The 24,006-nt window shown below is 33.8% G+C and overlaps 1 protein-coding gene across 1 annotated transcript in view; it reads right to left on the reverse strand.

Moving 5' to 3' along the window:
• The window catches only part of Dnah12 (dynein axonemal heavy chain 12), a 260,520-nt gene that overhangs the window by 192,975 nt on the left and 43,539 nt on the right, over nt 1–24,006 (reverse strand). Inside the window, exons 15-20 of the mRNA XM_071618864.1 lie at nt 23,384–23,518; nt 22,770–22,963; nt 18,973–19,216; nt 8,094–8,279; nt 6,669–6,869; nt 2,701–2,895 (exon numbers count right to left, since the gene is read on the reverse strand). Coding sequence (XP_071474965.1) covers nt 2,701–2,895; nt 6,669–6,869; nt 8,094–8,279; nt 18,973–19,216; nt 22,770–22,963; nt 23,384–23,518 — 1,155 coding nt within the window. The remainder of the gene's footprint in view (nt 1–2,700; nt 2,896–6,668; nt 6,870–8,093; nt 8,280–18,972; nt 19,217–22,769; nt 22,964–23,383; nt 23,519–24,006) is intronic.

Consider the following 24,006-nt stretch of genomic DNA (forward strand, 5'->3'; position numbering starts at 1 on the left):
TTTATTTTTTATTTTTAACTTGACTTGGTTTCTCCTTTGATTGTCCTTTCCTTTAGTGGTAGTTCCTCCCTTTGGTTTTCATTGTCTTTTTCATTTCCTTCTCATAGAGTATTTTGCTGAGTATGTTCTGTAGTGTAGGCTTTCTAGCTGTGAATTCTTTTAATTTTTGTTTATCATGGAAGTTTTTTATTTTGTCATCAAATCTGAAGCTTAATTTTGCTAGATATACAATTCTCAATTGGCATCCATTTTCTTTCAGAGCTCAATATATGTTATTCCAAGACCTCATGGCTTTCAGAGTTTGGGTTGAGAAATCAGCTGAAATCCGAATTGGTTTTCCCATGTGTTATACGACTTTTTTTTCTCTCGCAGCCTTTAAAATTCTATATGTTAGACATTCCCATTATAATGTGCCTTGGTGTGGGTCTGTTGTAATTTTATACATTTGGGGTCCTGTAAGTCCTATAAGCCTCTTGTAGTTGATTTTCCATTTCATTCTTTAGGTTAGGGAAATTTTCTGATACTATGTCATTTGAAAAGATTGTGCATTCTTTTGGTTTGTATCTCCACGCCTTCCTCTATTTCGGCAAATCTTAAATTTGGCCTTTTCATGTTATCCCATATTTCTTGGAAATCCTGTTCATATTTTTTACCATCTTCTCTGTGAGGCTGACTTTATTTGCAAGAGTATATATTTTGTCTTCATTGCCTGAGATTTTGTCTTCTAAGTAGTCTAGTCTGCTGATATCTCCCATTGAATTTTTATTTTAGTTTATTGTTTCCTTCATTCCAAGGATTTCTGCTTGATTCCTTTTTATAATCTCTGTCTCTTTCCTGAAGTGATCATTCACTTCCTGTATTTTCTCTCAGATACCATCCCTTATTTCAAAGATTAGTCTAACTATGAAACTTCTAAACTCTTTCTCTGACATTTCTTCTATTATGTTGTCTATGGATTCTGTTGTTGGAACATTTTGGTTTGTTTGAGGCACTTTGTTCCCTTGTTTTTTCATGTTGTTTGTGTGTTTTCCCATCTAGCGGTATGGATCTGAGGCAATACGGTTTCTTAACTGTAGTCTTATAGTGTCCCTGAAGGTTTCCAGTACCTTACCTGCAGGTACTGTGACAATGGATTTTCAGGGAACAGCGGGCAGCAGGCAATCCCCTGGTAGTCTGTGGGCAATTTGCAGGCTAACAGCAGGCAATCGGCAGGTGGACATTAAGCAGTAGGCAATGGGTAGGTGAAACGCAAGCAATAGGCAGGCAAGAGGTGGGCAAACAGGCAAATGGTGGATGATAGGGGGCAGTCAGCAAGTGATTTGCACTCAAAAAGCAGATGATATGCTGGCAGGCAGTGGGCAATCACAGTGGACAAATGGCAGGTAAAAAGCAGAAGGTTGGTGGGCAGTGATAGCTGCCTCTCAGAGAAACATTATTTCCTCTGCTTGAATCCTGAGACATGGAGTAACAAGGAATATAGCTTTCCTGTAGCTTGCCATCTTGTATCTCTTCAGTGAAATGTTTTGTAATATAAAAACTATTAAAATTCAATAGATCCTAATTATTCTTATCAAAGGATATTAATTACAAATGAGAAGTTATGATTCTCATGCATATTTTCACTTCACCTACATTCTTCTGAATGCTGTAGAAAGAGTATATTTTAATTTTTACTTTTACAGCCTTCAACTATAAACATGATTTACCACAGGAATTGATAAACTATATCCCACTAGCCAAATTTAGCTTGATGCGAGTTTTATATGGTTCATGAATTAAGAATTATTCTTATACTTTTAGAAGGTTAAAAAAATCAGAAGATTTTGTCATGATATATAAAAATATCAGTGTCCATAGCAAAGTTTTATTTTATCACAGACAACCCATTCATTTACATATTATTTCTGGCCATTCTCTCACTATAATGACAGCAGAATTGAGTCACTGCAAAAATGACCATATATCTCACAATGCTTAAAATCAACAGGTAAAACAAAATTTCTGAAACTTATAAATTTCAGTATACTATTGACTCTCAATAAGTCTAGAAGTGAAATAAATTGTTATGTAAGTTGAATACCAGATTTAAAAATAAATGTATATCTATGGTCTGTGGTTACTATGTGTCTGAAAAATAGTCTGTTTTCAGTATTAAAAATAGACACAAGGTATTAACTCACTAGGAAAGATACATATGAATTGAGACCAACTGAGCAGATTCTTTTTTCTCTATCATTTTTGAGCATACAGAGAATCACCTTTACCAATCAACTATTCTTTACTGACTTCTCCATTTTATTTACCTATTTATTTTGTTAGGAGAGAAATGGTGATTTTATATAGTCAAGTAAATTAAATGTCCTTTTGAAGCAGCTCCACTAAATAGTAAAGAGCTATAAGTTAGTGTATTTTATGAATTGAAAAGTTAAATTACTAATACTTTCATACATTTTTACATTTTCTGAACTAATTTGTATATACTGCATAGGATTTACTTCTGTAATCAGAAAAAAAGTTAATGCTTTCTTTAATATCCAAAAATAAAGGTTCAGGGATGCATATGTGACTCAGTGGTAGATTGCTGGCCTACTATGCTTGAGGCCCTTGGTTCAATCCCCAATACTAAAAAATAAATAAATAAACAAAGAAAAGAAGGAAAGATTGGTTCACCTATTATAAGAATGAAAACAAATACTTCACCTTTGGATCTTTTGCACAAAATTTCATAATATCCCTCCAATGTCTGTCTACTGTCTGAAACTGACGTCCTTCTTCTGGCATCTGTTGCATGATATCCTCAGAACAAAATATAGGCTCCAGATACAGCCACTGAGCTTGTACTTTTAACCATTCATCAATTGTTTCTTGTATTCGGATCAGACGGTCCTCCCAAGCCTTAATGAAAAGCATACTGTACTAAATTCCAGTTACTAAAGAAATGCTCTAGATTATAAGACAAATTTTTTTTTAAATTTAATGTTTTTTTAATCAATGAAAAATAGTTTACAACTAAAGATTGCTATGGGTATCTTACATAGGCTTAGAAAAACCCTAGGAAGCTTGAGGGTTTTTTCTAAAGCATTGAAACTCACATTTGGAAATGAGTATAAAGTTATTAAACCAGTTTCCTAACCTTTAGAAAAACTCCAAGTCCAAAAAGGATGTAACCTGCTCTATATTAGTGATTGTCAATCATAATCCATTTGTCTTCCACACCAGGGAATATTTGACAATGTCTAAAAAAAATTTCAGTTGTCACAAATGACAGGGAAAGGATGGTAGTAATATATAGTGGGCAGAGGCCAGAAATAATGTTAAATGTCCTACAACACACAGGCCATAACAAAGAATTATTACTCAGCCCAAAATATCAACAGCACCAGGGTGAGGAATCCTGCTCTACATCAACACAATTTGGAGAGAAATGAAATGACATTGAAAAAACGGTAAAATAAATTTCCTTCATCTCATAGGTTGCTTATACTTAACAAGTTATTTCATTAATTGAAAATAATTCATATAACTCTTTTTAGTTCTTAAAGTATGACCTAAAGTCCTATATGTCAAGAAATTAGGCCTCATCTCTCTCTTTAAAAAAAAATTCTAGCAGAACTTTTAAATGTCTTCTAAATTCCCCTTGTTAGACAAATAAGAACTTTCCACACTGAGGATATAGCTCAGGGGTAGGAGTCCCTGGATTCAATCCCTAGTACTGCAAAAAAATAAAAATAAAAACAGAGAATAATAATAATTTTCCACAAAAGACATGCTATCTAATCAGGAAAGGCTAGATGAATCTGATTCATGGGAAAATACCCAAATTTATGTCCTCTGAGAAGACCACTACTTTGTTGTTTCCAGATAATGGCCAAGATCTACAAAACACTATAATGTTCAAATTAAATGTTACGTATTGTAAACATACTTCAAAACATCAATGTACCACAAAGTTATTATTTTTCAATTAAAATAAAATCAACTGTAATCCCAATGGCTTGGGAGGATGAGGCTGAGGTTCAAACCCAACCTCAGCAACTTATCAAGGCTATAAGCAACTCAACCAGATCCTGCCACTCATAAAATATAATAAAGGGTTGAGGATGTTGCTCAGTGGTTAAGCACCCCTGGGTTCAATCCTTGGTATCAAAAATAAATAGATAAATAAATAAATAAAAGTTATTGCTGGTAAAAAACACAATAGAGGCCTGGGGTTGTGGCTTGTGGTAAGCGCTTACCTAACATGTGAAGCACCGGATTCAATCTTCAGCATCAGATACAATTAAATAAATAAAATACAGGTATTGTGTCCATTTACAACTAAAAAAATTTTTAAAAAAACATAAAAAATTGCTTCGGTTTGAATCACTCTGTCATTTATTATCTAAGTGAATGTAGACAAATTATCTAACCTTCTATTCCTTGGTTTCCTTCTCTACTTATACAGATAACCAAAGTATCTACTTTAAAGGTCTGCTACATGAATTAAATTGGTTAATAAATGTAAATGTGCCAAATCAATATATGGCACACAGATTTGAAATATTTAAGAAATGAACAGAGGTGGGGCTGTGGTTGTAGCTTAGTGGTAGAGCACTTGCCAAATGTGTTAGGCACTGGTTCAATCCTCATCACCACATAAAAATATATAAATAAAATTAAGATATTGTGCTCATCTAAAACTAAAAAAAATTTTAAAATACATTACCTCTTTAAAAAATGAACAGAGGATAGGCAGGAGGTAGGTAGAAGATGATAACTATAAAGGAGAAGGAGTTTTTTAAAAGTACTAAAAAACAAAAGAGAGGAAGAAGAAACAGGAAAATTGGATACTATTGGGGCAAGACAGCAAATAAGGGGCAATATGAGGGACAAAAACTAAGATATGAACAAACAAATGTCAGATCAAAACAACTCAAATTTGGAGCTGGGGTTGTGGCTCAATAACTGTAGCACGTGTGGGGTACTGTGGTCGATTCTCAGCACCGCATATACATAAATGAATAAAATAAAGGTCTATCAACATCTAAAAACAAAATTTGAAAAAAGCTCAAATCCACATATAATTATACCCCATCTAAGTCAAACCAAGGCTAAATCATAAGCAGGTGAAGAAGAAAGCAATTAAAATGAAAGTACAATTATATGTGTGTGTGTGTGTACAAATATATACACATAAAATATACATTGTACATACCTACACTCCCTTTCCACATAATCTTGCAGGATGGAAAAATGTAAGATAAAATATAATTATACTGATTAATTTCAATATATAGAAGAATAAAACTTCATCCCTATCTCTTACGCTGCACAAAGTCAAATCAAAGTGAATTAAAGTCTTAGGAATTAGACCATAAACTTTGCAATTGCTAGGAAAAAGAAAAATAGGACCAACACTCCATCATATTGGTGCAAGTACTAACTTCCTCAAACAAGAGCCCTAAAGCTCAAGTAATAAAACCAAGAATCAATAAGTGGAATGTGAAGGAAAAAAGAGCATGAAGAGAGAGACAACAGAATGGGGGGAAATCTTTGCCTACTATTCCTCTGACGGGAGATCAATATCCAGCATATATAAAGAACTCAAAAAACTTAACACCAAAACACAAATAACCTAATAAATGGGCAAAATAACTAAACAGACATTTCTCAAAAGAAGAAACACAAATGACAAATATACAAAAAAAATGTTCAACTCCTCTAGAAATCAGGAAAATGCAAATCAAAACCACACTAATATTTCATCTCTCTCCACTCAGAATTGCAATGATCAAGAATACAAATAATAATAAATGTTGGTGAAGAGGCTGGGGTTGTGGCTCAGTGGTAAAGCACTCACCTCTCACGTATGAGGCACTGGGTTTGATCCTCAGCACCACATATAAATAAATAAAATAAAGGTATTATGTCCTTCTATAAACAAAAAATTTTAAATGTTGGTGAGGATGTGGGCAGAAAGGTACACTCATACATTGTTGGTGGGACTGTAAGTTAGTACAACTACTCCAGAAAGCATTATGGAGATGCCTCAAAAAATTAAGAATGGGGGCTGGGATTGTGGCTCAGTGGTAGAACGCTTGCCTAGCATGTGAGAGGCCCTGGGTTCATTCCCCAGCACCAAAATAAATAAAGGTTAAAAAAATTAAGAATGGAACCACTATAAGACCCAGCTGTCCCATTCCTTGGTATTTATACAAAAGAGCTAAAATCAGCATACTGATTTTAAAATCAGCATACAGCATAGTGATATGGTCACTTCAATGATTATAGCACCACAATTCACAATAATCAAATTATGAAACCAACCCAGGCAACTCTCAGTAGATGAACGAATTAAGAGTTTTACTCAGCCATAAAGAATAAAATTATGACATTTGCTAGTAAATGGATAGAAATGGAAACCATTATGCTAAATTAAATAAGGCAGATTTAGAAAAATCAATAGTCAAATGTTTTCTCTCATAGGTGGAAGCTAGAGCAAAATAAGGGGAAAATTTGTGGGGGTGGGTGGGTCAGGTGTTGGGAAGATCAGTGGAGAAGAAAAAGGAGATCAAGAGGGAGGTAGGAGGGACAGAAACCAGGAGGAAATGCAGAACGAATTGAATATTCAACAAATGGACTTGTTTACTTGACAGCACATATGTAATAAAATTGCATATGTAACATACCTTGATCTCTTTTTCAAATGGTTTGATAAAAGGTGAGCCTCTCATTGTCTGAGTTTTTATAATCTGATCATCAAGGATTGCCTGAATCTCATCCACTGAAGAAAGAATACAGACTCCAGTATCTCGATACAGACTTATATGAAAAGCAATATCATCCCAAGTTCCTATCATGTTATTCATGGCTTTCTCTAAGGAAAATTCCTAAAAGAGAGAAATAATGGTTTGGTGAAAAGAGGATCTTATTTACTATATTGCCTTTTCCCATGTGATTCAGTAAGCAACTTGCTGCATTACACTAGCATTTTCTGTAATGTAATAATTTTTTGTTAGAAAGTTTTTTTTTAATAATTCAAAAATTTGTCAGAAGAATGTAGCTTTAAAATTCACTTTTTGCTCTAAAAACTACTGCTGTCAGTATTTAAATGGAAAACAGAATAAAATACCTTCTGGAGTTTCTCTAACATAGTCTTTCTGTAGGCCAGGTCTGAAGATTCTCTGTGTATTTCAAGAACACTATCTCTATGGCCATTTATTTTACTAGGAAACATACACACACACATACACACACACATACCTATGTTACACATGTACCTGCCCAGGATTCTTTTTATTAAAACCTGTGTTTTATTTGCTTATTTTTATGTGGTGCTGAGGATCAATCCCAGTGCTTCCCTCATACATACTAAGCAAGTGCTCTACCACTGAGCCACATCCCCAGCCCCTCCCCAGGATTCTTAATGGAATAATTATGTATCATTTATCAATGCAAACTTATTATCCAGCCAGATTAGAATGTGGATGAATCAGGAAGAGGTCAAAAAAGCCATTTCTAGTCTGTATTCAAGACAAGCAAGCACATGCTTTGTGCAGAAAAAGAGAGTATTCTTTCATTTTTGCCCTCATCTCTATCCACTGCTATCCAGTACTAAACACATTCGATCACAACAAAGCTATGATTATGCAATTTACAAATTCATCAAAGTATTTCAGTTTTGCTGGGAGCCATTAGCCAAGTAAGTAGGTATGACAATTTCCTTGCCAGCGTACCCCATGTTGCAGTGACATTGAATGTAGGTGACCTTGCTCAAGGACCAAGGCGGATTAGGGCGTTCCAGGTTTAGGTTCCAGGTTTAAGGTTTAAGATTATTCCTGCTGGGAATAGGGCGTATCCTGCTGCCTGAGTTCCCCTTGAGTTCTCACGGGATTTAGACAGTATTTTTTGGGAGACAGAAGCCCAGTGGAGGTGGATTTGGGCAGAGAACGTGGATTTCCCCAGAACGTGTTTGTAGACGGCTGGTGTGAGTTCGGGAATAAAGAGTTGCCGTTTGAATCTACAAGCTGTGTGGTGGCTCGTGATTGTGTGCCCAGCCAGACTGCGGCATTTGTGCCCAGCCAGACTGTGGCACAGTTTATCTTGATATTTACCTTGCTTGCTCCTGCACTTATCACTTCAAATTTTTCCAAGTATGGTGTAAGGTTTAATTTCAAAATTTTTCTCAATGTGGTTCCAGAGTCTGGAGTCAAGTCATAGCCAACAATTTCTGACATCTGTTTCCAGTGACGAGCTCTCATTCCTGGATTGCATAGAATGGAGACAGTAGGAATATACTCCTAATGGTAAAAATATAAACAATAATGTCATTTGACTCCCATACACGTAGATTCTATAGACAGCCCTTAATAGTATGAAATATATATTTCTTCAAATTATTTAATCTATTTACAGGAATACAATTAAAGTCTCAATTACATTTTGAGGAAGAGGAAAACTAACAAAATGATTCTAAAGTTCATCAGATGAAATAAATACATTTTTACATTTAAAGATAAAAAATTTGTTTTAAAAGTTAACCTGAAAAATAAGCATGTAAAAATAGCCAAGAAAAGTATAAAAGTTATAAAGAATGAGAGGTAAATGTTCTATAAAAATGTATATGATAAGGGCGGGAGTTGTGGCTCAGCAGTAGAGCACTCACCTGGCATGTGTGAGGCCCTGGGTTTGATTCTCAGCACCATGTATAAATAAATGAATAAAATAAAGGGCCTTCACCAAAGAAAAATTTTAAAAAATGTATCTGATAAAAGTATACTAACTAAAGCAATAGCATTATTTTAGAAATTTTAAGTTGTTTTATATATATATACTATATGTAGAAACATGTTACAATATTAAAATATAACACACACACACGAAGGGGGAAAAAGCCTTATCAAAATGCCAAAATGTAGCAACGTTTTAATTTCTTCTGAGTGAGATCAAGAGTTTTTAAACATCATCTTACATTTTTCTGTATTATCTGCTTTTAAGTACTGCTTAAAATAATATAAATTTTAAAGTTTTTAAAATAAAAATAATATATTCAACAACACATTTGTCATTCTTGATATCAACAGAACATTTTTCTTAAAATCAGGTACAAAATAAGCATACCAATTTTACTACTTCTAATCAACATGTATTCAGCCAGTCCAAAAATTTACGTAAATAAAAGATATGGGGATTAAAAACCAAAAACAAAAACATTATGCTTCACAGATTGCTGTCTATGTATAGTTTCTGGATATTAAATTAACATAAAGAAATTAAACAAAATTTCTACATACTAGTCACAGCTAAAAACATAAAAAGATCAATTTATAATAGTAATAACAAAATAAAGTATACTGGGATAATCAAATTAAAGCTCTGCAAAGCTATTTGGGAGAAACCATATAACTTTATTCAATAATGTTAATGAAAATCTAAATAATAAAGATAAATCTAATAAGATACAAATAAATCTAAATGATAGAGATTCACATAAGTGACAAAGGTCATTGTCCAGAATATGTTATAAAAATCCCAAATATTAACAATAAAAACAGAAACAACCAACCACACAAGTGGAGTCCAAAGGTATAATTGAGGATTTATGCAGAAGAAGAAGTATGAAAGTCAAATTGAATGTAAGTTCTATGGTGGTAGGAACTTTTGTTCTTTTTACTGGTATGTCTCAATGAAGCACACAGAATACTACCAGTTATATCACTGTCAACCAATAAGAATTTGTTTAATAAATAAAATTTGAAAGCTAAGTTACATTTTATTAGAAATCAGGGAAATATAAATTAAAACCATATTAACATAATTTTGTATTTACTAGAGTAGCAAAAAATCATGACATCTGATGATGTGAGAATATGGGACTGGTAGGAATTTAAACTGAGAAATAATTTGAAATTTTCTGACAAAACTGAACAACCATATATTTTAATATTCAGAAGTCTCACTACTAGGCACATGCCTTTCTTAGAAAAACTCTTGCCCATATACGCTAGGACACAAGACTATAAGTTAACAGTATTATAGGTACATGAAAATGTGCTTAACATCACTAATAAACAGGGAAACACAAATTAAAATTACAATGAGATCTCATCTGTGTTAACCAGCTTTCCATTACTGTGACAAAATGCCTAAGAAAACAAGTATTAATAATAGCAAAAAGGAAATATACCATATGACTATAAATAGGAAAATTAATAAATTAAGTAAGAAATATTCTATAGTAGTTGAAAAGAAAGGAAATATAATTTTGAATTGAGTATGGTGATATATACCTGTATTCCCAGCTATTCAGGTGACTAAGGCAGGAGAATAGCAAGTTCAAGCCCACCTGGGCAACTCAAAAAGACTGCCTCAAAATAAAAAGAGTTGAGGATGAAGCTCAGTGGTAGAGTGCTTGCCTAATGTCTGTGAGGCTCTGAATTCAACCCCTCGTATATACTGGGAAAAAACACAGTGTTCCATTTTTAAAAAAATCAATTTATACAAAACTGCTTATGGATGGCATATTTATTAAATTCATATTTGGGGCTGGGGCTGGGGCTCAGCGGTAGAGTGATTGCATTGCAGGTGTAAGGCCCTGGGTTCAATTCTCACACCATATAAAAATAAATAAACAAAATAAAGGTATTATGTCCATCTACAACTAATATATATATATATATATATATATATATATATATATATATATATATATATATAAAAATTCAAATTTGATTAAAACAAAAAAGCAAAGGAATTTGAAACATAAAACTTATGATACATTTAACTTTAAGAGGAATTAAAGGGATAAAATAGGGAAGGAATCACAGAAGGAAAACAACAGTATTAGTAACCTGACTCAGAGGAAAGGATTCATGGGTGCTCATTTTCTTACTGTACTTCATAACTTAAACACATTAAATATATACTGTGTTAAGGGGCAAGGATAAGTAAGAAATGGTTCTTGCACATCAAGGAGAATAAAATATAGTGAGAAAAATAGATTTTGGACAACTACTCCAAAGGTGGTAGAACAAAGAAATCATTAAAAAAAATTAAAATAAGATATATAAGATAATACAAGTGTTGAGAAGAAAGAGTGCTTATTTGTCCCTCTTCCCAATCCAAAGCCTTAAAAATCACACTGTTATTCTGATCTACCTCCTTAAAATAAAATTCACCTTACCTGTTCTCCAAATGAAAAAAATTAATTGCTTCAGGCCCTATTTTTCTCACAGGATACTGATATCCTCTACTTAGGAATTTCTTTATTCTATGAATCAAACATTATTACCCTATGTACATATGTAACTATATTACCAGTGGGGTTCTACATTATGTATGACCAGAAAAAGAAGAAATTATACTCCATTATATATGACATATAACAGTGCATTATATTACTGTCTCATATAACTAACTAAAACAAATTTAAAAATTTTTTTTAATGATTTCTTTGTTCTACCACCTTTGGAGTAGTTGTCCAAAATCTATTTTTCTCACTATATTGTATTCTCCTTGATGTGCAAGAACCATTTCTTACTTATCCTTGCCCCTTAACACATAAAAAATACTCCTCTCAGTGATGGTCAAATATTTTCTGAATTTAATTTAATTTTATTTGTATCAATTCTGTACTGCAAACAATGTTCAATTTCACTAATGAAATTATTAGATATGGTCGAAAGTCAATTTGAGAGACCTGGCAAAAACTAAAAACAACAACAACAAAAAACCCATACTACATTATTAGACCTTATTTAATGTCAATATCCAAGCCAAGTTGGCAAAAGAAATAAAACCAAGAATCAACAAATGGGATGGATTCAAACTAAAAAGTTTTTTCTCAGCAAAAGAAATAATCAGTGAGGTGAACAGGGAGCCTACATCCTGGGAGAAAATTTTTACCCCTCACACATCAGAAAGAGCACTAATCTCTAGGGTATATAAAGAACTCAACAAGCTAAGCACCAAAAAACCCAAATAATCCAATCATTAAATGGGCCAAGGACCTGAACAGACACTTCTCAGAAGAGGATATACAATCAATCAACAAATATATGAAAAAATGCTCACCATCTCTAGCAATCAGAGAAATGCAAATCAAAACTAATATATCATCTCACTCCAGTCAGAATGGCAGCTATTATGAAGGCAAACAATAACAAGTGTTGGCGAGGATGTGGGGAAAAAGGTACACTCATATATTGCTGGTGGGACTGCAAATTGGTGCAGCCAATTTGGAAAGCAGAATGGAGATTCCTTAGAATACTGGGAATGGAACCACCATTTGACCCAGCTATTCCTCCTCTCAGACTATACCCAAAGGACTTAAAAACAGCATACTACAGGGACACAGCCACATCAATGTTTATAGCAGCACAATTCACAATAGCTAAACTGTGGAGCCAACTAGATGTCCTTCAGTGAATGAATGGGTAAAAAAAAAGTGGCATTTATACACAATGGATTATTACTCCGCACTAAAAAAGAACAAAATCATGGCATTTGCAGGTAAATGGATGATGTTGGAGAAGATAATACTAAGTGAAGTTAGCCAATCCCCAAAAAACAAATGCCAAATGTTTTCTCTATTATAAGGGGGGTGACTCATAGTGGGGTAGGGAGGGAGAGCATGGGAGGATTAGATTAAATCTAGATAGGGAAGAGGGGTGGGAGGGAAAGGGAGGAGGAAGGGGATTAGCAAGGATGGTGGAATGTGATGGTCATCATTATACAAAATACATGTATGAAGATTTGAATTTGGGGTCAAAATACCTTATATACAAACAGAGATATGAAAAATTGTGGTGTATATATATTATAATGCAAAAAAAATCAAGTACATGTATAATGGCTATAATTGGCGTGAACATACTTTATATACAGAGATAGAAAAAATTGTGCTCTCTGTGTGTAAAAGGATTATAATGCATTCCACTGTTGTCGTGTATTTAAATAAATAAGAAAATTTTAAACAATTTTGTTTTAAAAAATGAGAACTATATCTGGGTGCAGTGGCACACTCCTTTAATCTCAGTGACTTGGGAGGCTGAGACAGGAGAATTCCATTTGAGACCAGCCTTAAAAACTTAACAAGGCTGTAAGCAACTTAGTGAGACACTATTCTCAAAATGAAAAAATAAAAATGACTGCCTAAGTGGTTAAGTGCCTCTGAGTTCAATCTCTGATTGAAAGAGAGAGAGAACTATATCACTCCTCAGTATTTATCCTAAAGAATGAAAGTCATCATACTGTAGTGATACAATTCACAGTAGCCAAACTATGGCACCATCCTAGGTGTCCATCAATAGATGGATGAATAAAAGAAAACGTGGTTTATATACCACAAATTATGTCATTTGCAGGAAAATGGATGGAACTAGAGACCATTATATCCAGGGAAATATGCCAACTAACAAGGTCAAAGGTCATATTTTTCTCCCATATATGGACACTAGAGAAGAAGGGAAAAAAAAGTGGGGGTGGGAGGAACAGAAATCGCATGAAGATGAAAACCGGCTAAATTATATTGGTACATTGTGTGCATGTGTGAATATCTAAAAAAACAAATCCCATCATTATGTATGATTATCATGTACCAATTAAAAAATGTGGAAAAAAATGAGAACTAATGAGTAAGGTTGCAAGATACAAGATCAATACACAAAAATCAATTATATTTCTATGAGCTAATAATAAGCAATCCAAAATTAAAAGTAGGGAAAATTCTCACACATCATATCATCAAGAAGAATAAGATACTTATGAATAAATTTAATGAAAGAAGGGCAAAACTTAGCAGGACAAAATGGCAACACTTGTAATCCCAAACATTTGGGAAGCTCAGGCAGGAAGATGACAAGTTAAAGGCCAGCCTGGGTAATTTAACAAGACCTTGTCTCAAAGTAACAAAGTCTGTGGATATGGCTCACTGGTAGAGCATCCTTGAGCTCAATGCCCCAGTACTTCTAAAAATAAAGAATTAAAGTGGGCTGGGATTGTGGTTCAGTGGAAGAGCACTTGCCTAGCATATACAAGGCCCTGGGTTCAATCCTCAGCACCACATAAAAATAAATAAATAAAATAAATATATTGTGTCCAACTACAACTAAAAAATAAATATTAAAGATTAAAAAGTAGGGGAGGGGGGATAGTAGAGGACAGGAAAGGCAGCAGAATACAACAGACACTAGTATGGCAATATGTAAATCAATGGATGTGTAACTGATGTGATTCTGCAATCTGTATATGGGGTAAAAATGGGAGTTCATAACCCACTTGAATCAAAGTGTGAAATATGATATATCAAGAACTATGTAATGTTTTGAACAACCAACAATAAAAAATTTAAAAAAAAAGAGTTAGTGGATTTAGCATTTTATATCAGACTTAATGTAGTTCAAAATTTAGAAAATTCTTCATATAAACCAGCATAACTAAATTGGGAGGTAAAAATGGAATAGTAATAAAAAGCATGGGCTTCAATCAGATGAAACAAGGTTCAAATCTAAATTTTGACTTTTATGATTTTGTGACCTTGGACATGCTTCATTTTCTTCATTTCTGGATTAAAAAAAATAATACCTGTGATAATGTAGGTAAAATATTTAATTGCTTTCGATACATGGCATGTACTTTATTAATGAAGGGTAGCTTTTTATTATTAATATCCCAGATTCTGTTAAATAACTAATAAGAATTGCTATTCACTTTGGAGAGCTATATTTTTTTCTGTGTGGTTTTTTTATTATTGGTTGTTCAAAACATTACAAAGCTCTTGACATATCATATTTCACACATTTGATTCATGTGGGTTATGAACAACCAACAATAAAAATTTAAAAAAAGATTAAAAAGTACAGACTTATAAGTAAAAATTACAAATAATTGTTTAAAATTAAAGAAGACCTGATTAAATAGAAAGACACCCCATGTGCACATAAAATAGACTGGGGATATAGCTCAGTGATAAAACACCCCTGGGTTCAGTCTTTGTGAACCCCTGGGTTCACAAAGGTCACATATGATTTCATTTATATAAAATAATAGAATAAACAAATTCATAGAGAAAGTGGATTAGTAGCATCCATGGCCAAGGAGGAGGAAGGAATGGAGAGTAACTGCTAACATTTGTTGGTTTAGTTTTTAGAACAATGAAGATATTCAACAAGTAGATGACAGTGATGGCTGCACAACACTGTGACCTTTTTAAAAACCAGTGACTACATATTTTAAGAAGGTGGATTTTAGGGTATGTGAATTATATCTCAATAAAACCATTATAAAAAATACTAGCCAATAAAAAAGAAAAATAGGGGCTCAGGATGTGGCTCAAGTGGTAGTGCGCTGGCCTGACATGCATGAGGCACTGGGTTCGATCCTCAGCACCACATAAAAGAAAATAAAGAGATTGTATCCACCTAAAACTAAGAAATAAGTATTTTTTAAAAAGAAAAGAGAAAAAACAGCAAACTACTGGTAAAATTGCAATGATAAGCATGTAACAATTTTTTCAAACATGAAAGCAGTCAACAAACCTTACCCTATTTCAATTTTCCTTCCATCATTGAGTACTATATAGCACACACTAGGATACTAGTACCAAATTTTTAAATTTTCAACAGGTGTTACCAAAATTTATTTAAAACCTGGGGCAGGGTAGGAAGTAGTGGTTGTCCTTATGATTTAAAGACTACTCTATTCAATTCACTGTTTACTATTTACTAAAGGTCACAGACTATACAATTACATGTTTACTTTTGTCTGGCAGAGATGCAAAAAATTTCTGTCAATTATAAAAGATACCTCCAGATGTTATGTTTCATTACCCTACATGACATTACTTGCTTTTGTGTCAATACTAGCAATTTTTATTTAACATTCAGTTATTAAATTATCTATAAATACTCATCTCTTCAAATGCTTTTTGAACTAGCCTTACCAACTTCTAGATTCTCTCAAAATATTAGACACATCTCATTTTTGTATGAGTTATGTTTCTATTTCATGTAAATAATAATTTAATAAGCTTTTAAAATTGGAGGACTATAAGCTAGTAACTTTATTTTTTAGTTGTAGATGGACATAATACCTTTATTTTATTATTTTTATGTGGTACTGAGGATGAAACCTAGTGCCTCATACATCTGAGGCAAACGCTCTGCCACTGAGCCACAATTCCAGCCCTATTTTATTTATTTTTATGTGGTGCTGAAGATTATACCTAGTGCTTCACATGTGCTAGGCCAGCACTCTACCACTGAGCTACAACCCCAACCCCATTAGTAAACTTTTTATTTTGCTTGATAAGAACATCAGATTTTTGTTTTTAGTTCAAATTCATTCCCTTTTTATACAATGTCCAAGTGACCCTTACATAATTTGCTATTCAATAAAAGAAAACTTGTTCAAATAAGGTAACATAAGAATTTTCCAGGTAACTGTTTATAATCCAGAAGCAATATCAATAAATCCTTAGGAAGCCAATCCATGGACTTTACACTTTTGTCAAGGACCAGTTGCTCTGGATTGAATATTCCTAGTTCTTTTAATGTTGGTCTAACTCCCTGGATGACATACGGAGTAGATTTTCTTATGAGCTTTGTCCTTAACAAGCTCTAGGATGTGAACAGCACTAGCAAATCATTCAACCATCTGCATCAATGATTTGGAAGGTTCACTCCCTTTGTATACTTGTAGCTAGTTGTTATAGTCTTTTATATTTATCAAGTATTCTTATATGAAGGGACAGATTTCAATGGCTTTAACAGGAAAGAAATAAAAAAACAGATTTCATAATAAAATCAAGTTTTCTGGATTCAGCTTTGATTCTGCTTCCAAATATTTTAATTTTTCTTCATTAGTACTTGATGATGAGAATAGTTCTACCAGGTATTTCTTGAGTTATTCTTAAGACTCAGTGTCTATTGGTCAACAACTTCTAGAATAAAACCCTTTTTTTCCTCCTAAGTATTTTTGCAAACACTAAAAATTTTAAATGTATTCATCCTGAAAAAAATAGTTAAAATGTTATTCAAAATTTGGATTATACTGAATTAATGATAGACTGCTTCATTTTGTTTTTGCTATTTTTTCGGTAAGTGGACCTCCAAAGGCCCATGTGTTTTGTTCCCAGCCTGTAGTGCTATTGGTAGATGATAGAACCTTTAAGATATAGGGCCTGGTTGAAAGTTTGTCCCTGGCTCATAGTTTGTTCTCTCCTTCTTCCTTCCTCCTTCTCCCCCTCCCTCCACCTTCTCTCCTTCTCCTCTCTTCTTTCTCTCTCTCCCTTCCTCCTCCCTCTCACTGTTTTCCGGACATAAAGCAAGAAGCTTGTTCTGCCTGCTTCACCACTGACCCAAAAGCAATGGGGTCAACCAACTATTAACTGAAACCTCTGAAACTATGAACCAAAATAAACCTTAATTGTTTTAAGTTGATTATCTCAGATATTTTGTTACAGTAATGAAAGCTAACAGTTTTATTATAGTAAATTATAAACAGTTGCAAAATCTTCCTGTTTTCCAGCTACTGATTTGATGTCATGTTCAGAAGGCAATATGTCATATAGGTCTGAGCAATCATCTTCTGCCTTTCTTGGGCCAAAGAAACCATTTTGCCAACATGTTGCCTCATCTGGCTTTATATGTATGTTTTCTTCAACCGGCTCCAATGGAACTACTATTCACCACTTAATCAGTCTTTTCTATACACCACCCTTGACAGTGCTAATTCATGATGAGAGACTGGAATATGAAACTGAGATACTAAAATGTCAAACACACAATAAATTTTAATTGAGAATATGAGAAGGGTTGGGCACCAGGGCCCATACCTATAATCCCAACAGCTCAGGAGGCTGAGGCAGGAGGACTGTAAATTCAAAAGCAGCCTCATCAACTCACCCAGGTCCTAAGCAACTTAGCAAGACTTGTTTCTAAACAACAAAATTTAAATAAGGTTGGGAATATGGCTCAGTGATCAAGGACCCTGAGTTCAGTCTCTGGTTTAAAAAAAAAAAAATCCCAAGAGGGGAAAATGTCCCTTCACCACTTCCTCCCAAAAGTGATCCCTCATTTCTCATAATATCCATGTCCAGAATAGAAGACAGGATTGAGTCAGAGCTTGACCAAGAGGTTGATGCAGAAAAGAAACTTTGAAAATCTTACTGTTTTCTGATTATTTATCCTCAATGCCATCCTCAGTCTGTATTCCTTTGATTACAATTAATAGAGATGCAATCCACTGATCAAAGAAGGTAGGGAAGCTGGGCATGCTGGCTTACACCTGTAATCCCAGTGGCCTGGGAGGCTGAGACAGGAGGATCTCAAGTTCAAAGCCAGCCTCAGCAAAAGTGAGGCACTAAGCAACTCAGTGAGACACTTTCTCTAATAAAAATACAAAATTGGGCTAGGGATGTGGCTCAGCGGTTTAGTGCCCTTGAGTTCAATTCCCAGTACCAACCCTCACCCCCAGCAAAAAAAAAAGAAGGTAGAGAAATAGGGGCAGGAGAAAGACACTATTAGCTTGCGTTCAAAGTGAGATGAGACAAAAATAAATGACTCAAGTATCTATCCTGGAGCCTAAAGAAGTGAGCATAATCAGGTCTCTTTATTTCCTCTTTTCTCTAATATCAATGTCATTCTCTCAAGCCAGCCCTATGGCTGGCTACAGGGATCTCACAACTCATACCTTCACAACTTATAAAGAAAAAGAGGCTCCTTTTCCAGAGTCAGTTCAAAAATTCCAAAAAGAACTCTGACCCAGTTTGGGTTTCAGGCTTATTCCTGAACCAATTATTATGGCCAGAGAGATGATTAGAATTAATCTTGAGTTACATGACTGCCAAGGGTAAGACTGGCTAGATGCTGACCAATCTCATTTTATACATAACTACGTAAAATCAGAGGATGGATTTTATTTATTTTATATAATATGCAACACAAAGTTGAGAAGACATTATAATATTAAATGCCATATTAAATATGTTTATACCTTAAAAACCTTTATCTGCTCCATTACTGTAGAGCACATGATGATTGTAGGATTATCTTTTGGTTCTTCTTCAGGTTTCTCTTCTATCAGAGATCGTTTCCTTGCTGCCTTTCTTTTTTCTTGTAATTCTTTCTTTTGCTTCATTTGGAAAAATTTCAATGTCTTAAAAATCTCCCGGGAAAATTCTTCTACATCAGCTTCCATGCTTTCTCCACTGAGGTCCAAAAACCCTCCATCCATCCAGCTGAATTGAAAAAGAAAAAAATACTATTAAACTTAGACTTTTGGATCATGAGAGGCCTTAGACAGCCTTTAGGCTAGACCCCTCATTTTGGGGTTTTTTTTGGGGGGATATTGATGGACCTTTATTTTATTCATTTATTTATATGTAGTGCTGAGAATCGAACCCAGTGTATCACACATGCTGGGCAAGTGCTCTACCACTGAGCCACAAATCCAGCCTCTAGATCCCTCATTTTTTTAAAATTCATTTTTACTGGGGATGGGTTGTAGATCAGTGGTAGAATACTTGTCTAGCACATGTGAGCACTGAATTCAATCCTCGCACCACATTAAATACATTCATACATACATAAATGTGTTGTGTCCATGTACAACTAAAATTGTTTTTAAAAATTATAATTATACATAACAGTGGGATTCAATCTGATATATTTATTCATGCACATAGCAAAATTTGGTCTGCTTTATTTCCCATACCTTTACTCCTTCACCTTCTCCTTCTCCCAATTTCCTTTTACTACTCTACTGATCTCTCTTCTATTTTCATGAAGTCCCTCTTCTTTCCCTTTTTCTCTCATGAGAGAATACATACAACATTTGGCTATCTGAGTCTAGATCTCACTCAGTATGATATTCTCCAGTTTCAACCATTTTCCTGAAAATGACAATTTCATTTTTCTTTATGGCTAAGTAAAACTCAATTGCATATATATGTCACATTTTCTTTATGCATCCATCTGTTGATAGACACCTAGGCTGGTCCCTTCACACTTGGCTATTGTGAATAATTCTGCTATAGAGATATGCATGTATCACTGTGATATACTGACTTTAATTCTTTTGGATAAATATCAAGGAGTGGTATAACTGGCTCATATACTGGTTCCATTCCTAGTCTTTTGAGAAACCTCCATATGGATCTCCATAGTGGTTGTATTTATAATTCCACCAACAGTATACAAGTTCCTTTTCCCCTCACAACCTCACCAATATTTATTATTTGTATTCTTGATTATTGCTCTTCTAAATGGAGACAAAATCTCACTTTGCATTCCTTGATTGCTAAGATGTTGAATATTTTTTTCACATATTTGTTGGCCATTTGTATATCTTCTTTTGAGAAATGTCTGTTGTTTAATTCATCTATGCATTTATTGATTGGGTTTTATATGCATTTTTGTGTATGTTAAGTTTTTTGAATTCTTTATGTATTTTGGATATGAATCCTCTGTCAGAAAAGTAGCTGGCAAAGATTTTCTCCTGATCTGTACGCTCTTTCTTCATATTCTCAATTGCTTCCTTTGCTGTGCAGAAGCCTTTTAACTTAACATAACATTTATTAATTCTTGGTTTTATTTCCTGAGCTTTAGGGATCTTATTGAATAATAAGTTGATGCCTGTATCTATATGCCAGAGAGTTGATACCCTCTGGCAATTGCATAGTTTCTTGTCTTATTTACAGGTTTCTGATCCACTTTTATTTGACTTTTAAAACAATTTATTTTTTTAGTTGTAGTTAGACACAATATCTTTATTTTATTTATTCATATGTGATGCTTAGGATCGAACCCAGGGTCCTGCATGTGCTAGGTGGGCGCTCTGCCACTGAGCCACAACTCCAGCCCTTAGTTGACTTTTATGTAAGGTGAAAGATAGGGATCCAGTTTCATGCCATGTATAAATATTCATTTTTCCTAGTACTATTTGTTAAAAGTCTGTCTTTTTTTCAACATATGTTTTTGACACCTTTGTCAAGGATCAGATGACTGCATCCATGCAGGTTTGTTTCAATATCATCTAGTCTATTCCACTTTCTATATGTCTGTTTTTATGCCAGTGCCATTCAGTTTTCATTATTGTAACTCTGAAGTATAATTTGAAGTTAGGAACTGGGACACTTCTGGCATTGTTCTTATTGTTCTTATTATTCAGAATTGTTTTGGCTATTCTGTAAAGTTATTCTTCCATATGAATTTTAGGACTATTTTTATAGGTCTGTGAAAAAATGTCATTAATATCTTACTGGAGATTACTTGAATCTGTATATAACTTTTGGTAATTTTAATTTAATTTTAATTTTGACTTTAATGACTTTTGGCCATTTTAATATTAATTCTGCTTATCCTAGAACACAGGAGATCTTTCCTTTTTTAGTGTCTTCTTCAATTCTTCAGTGTTCTGTAATTTTCACATAGAGGAATTTTACCTCCTTGATTAGATTTATTTCTAGGTTGTTAAATTTTTGGAAGGTATGGATGAATTGTGTTTTACTAACTTCTTTTTCAGCAGATTTATTATTAGAATATATAAAAGCTATTGATTTTTGTATGTTAACTTTATATCCTGCCACTTTGTTGTATTTATTTAGCAATTCTAACACTCTGGTAGAATTTTTTAGGTTTTCTAAATAGGATCATTTCATCTGCAAATTGTGATAATTTGACTTCTTTCTTTCTTATTTGTACCCTTTTCTCGGTGGCAGGGGCTGGGTCCTGGGGTTTGAATTCAGGGGCACTCGACCATTGAGCTATATCCCCAGCCCTATTTTATATGTTATTTAGAAACAGGGTCTCACTAAGTTGATTAGCACTTCACTTTTGCTGAGGCTAGCTTTGAACTTGCAATCCTCCTGTCTCAGCCTTCTGAACTGCTGGGATTATAGGCGTGTGCCACCATGCCCAGCTTGTACCCTTTTTTATTTCTTTCTCTTAACTTATTTTTCTGGTTGAAATTTTAAGTACTATATTCAATAGTACCATATTGACTCCTCACTTTTGTAAAAGAAACATCTGAGGTGAAAGCTGTTATTAGTTTTTCTCAGTCACAGTAATTAACATCATTGAATTATCTCTTAAAAAGCTCATTGAGAATGCTAAACATAAAAGAGAAAGTGAACTAATAGCCAAGAGAGAGAAACTGATCTTGGAAGTAGAAAAGGAATCACACCGCATGGAGGAGTTTACAGAATTTGCAGAGTTAGAATGCATGCAACAGGTCTGATTTAATATTTGTGGTAGTAGCTGTAACTACTTTTAACTATACTGCATGTGATAAAACATGTATTAGATTACAGATGGGCAACTGACAGTACCCAAATAAAATGTAGATTTTATCCCACCCATCTAATTTTTTGTGTAAATATAAGTCAAGTTAATTAATTGTAAAATAAAGTGAATTGGGGGTTGGGGTTATGGCTGAGCAGTAGAGCTCTCACCTAGCACACGTGAGACACTGGGTTCAATCCTCAGCACCACACAAAAATAAATAAATAGAATAAAGTCATTGTGTCCAACTACAACTAAAAACTAAATATTAAAAAAATTAAGTAAATTGACTCTGGACAACCCAAGTGATACTGCAGAAATTATATTGATAAAGTTGGGTGACACATTAGCATCATTGATACTCTTCCTATATGATACTTGGTTCTCATTAAAATGAACAAATAAATCTTACATTAAATATTTAGCCAAAAGAAAAAAATAAAAACAACTTATATTTTACATATTTTTATACCTCATTTACTTAGTTTTTATTACATTACTAGAAATTACCGTTTTTCCGTTCGTTGCCATTTCAAAACCAAATTAAAAAACTTCTGATAGGGCTCAATGTTAACTTTTAATTTATCCAGTTCAGGATATTTTGTCAATTCCCACTTGAAAAGTTCCTCTTCTTTATTAATAAACTGCACTGCTTCTTCAGATTCCTGAATGCGTTTCTGTAGTTGTCTTACATCTGTCACATACTGAAAGCAAATAAAATTTTACCTTAAAAAACATCCCAAGTAGCTCAGTGTAGAGTGCTTGCCTCACAAGCACAGGCCCTGGGTTCAATCCCCAGCACCACACACACACACACACACACACACACAAATCCATGTTATAAAAATAAGATCATATATTACAAAGCTTATGTCCTTATATTTATATTAAATATTAACTTCACAACATTACTATGATAAAGAACAGAAAATATGGTTACATCTACTCTACAAATAAAAAATTAAGTCACAAAAAAGATCATGTACACAGTACTGTTCTAGGCCTAAGAGTGAAGTAAATCTTTGTAATAGTAAGCATATTTTTTCTATAATTTTAAATTTATGTTAGTGTCCTTATTAATCTGTGGGTAAACCACAACTACTACCACACATATTAAATCAGACCTGTTGCATGCGTTCTAACTCCGCAAATTCTGTAAACTCCTCCATGCGGCGTGATTCCTTTTCTACTTCCAAGATCAGTCTCTCTCTCTTGGCTATTAGTTCACTTTCTCTTTTATGTTTAGCATTCACAATGAGCTTTTTAAGAGATAATTCAATGATGTTAATTACTGTAGTACAAAAAAAGTTTTCAAATAAAAAAAATCCATCAGAGAAAAATAAACAAATAAATATTGTCTATAATGACTGATAAAGAAATGCAAAGAATAAACCACACAGAAGTTATTCAAAATTACATATAAGAGGATGTGAGGGGAAAGGTAAAAAACAAAACAAGGGAGAGAAATGAATTACAGTAGATGGGGTAGAGAGAGAAGATGGGAGGGGAGGGGGGATAGTAGAGGATAGGAAAAGTAGCAGAATACAACAGTCACTAGTATGGCAATATGTAAAAACGTGGATGTGTAACCGATGTGATACTGCAGTCTGTATACGGGGTAAAAATGGGAGTTCATAACCCATTTGAATCAAATGTGTGAAATATGATATGTCAAGAGCTTTGTAATGTTTTGAACAACCAATAATAAAAAAAAAAACACACAGAAAAAAATATAGCTCTCCAAAGT

Source organism: Marmota flaviventris, chromosome 1 (assembly GCF_047511675.1).
Source record: "Marmota flaviventris isolate mMarFla1 chromosome 1, mMarFla1.hap1, whole genome shotgun sequence".
In the NCBI taxonomy this organism is placed as follows: Eukaryota; Metazoa; Chordata; class Mammalia; order Rodentia; family Sciuridae; genus Marmota; species Marmota flaviventris.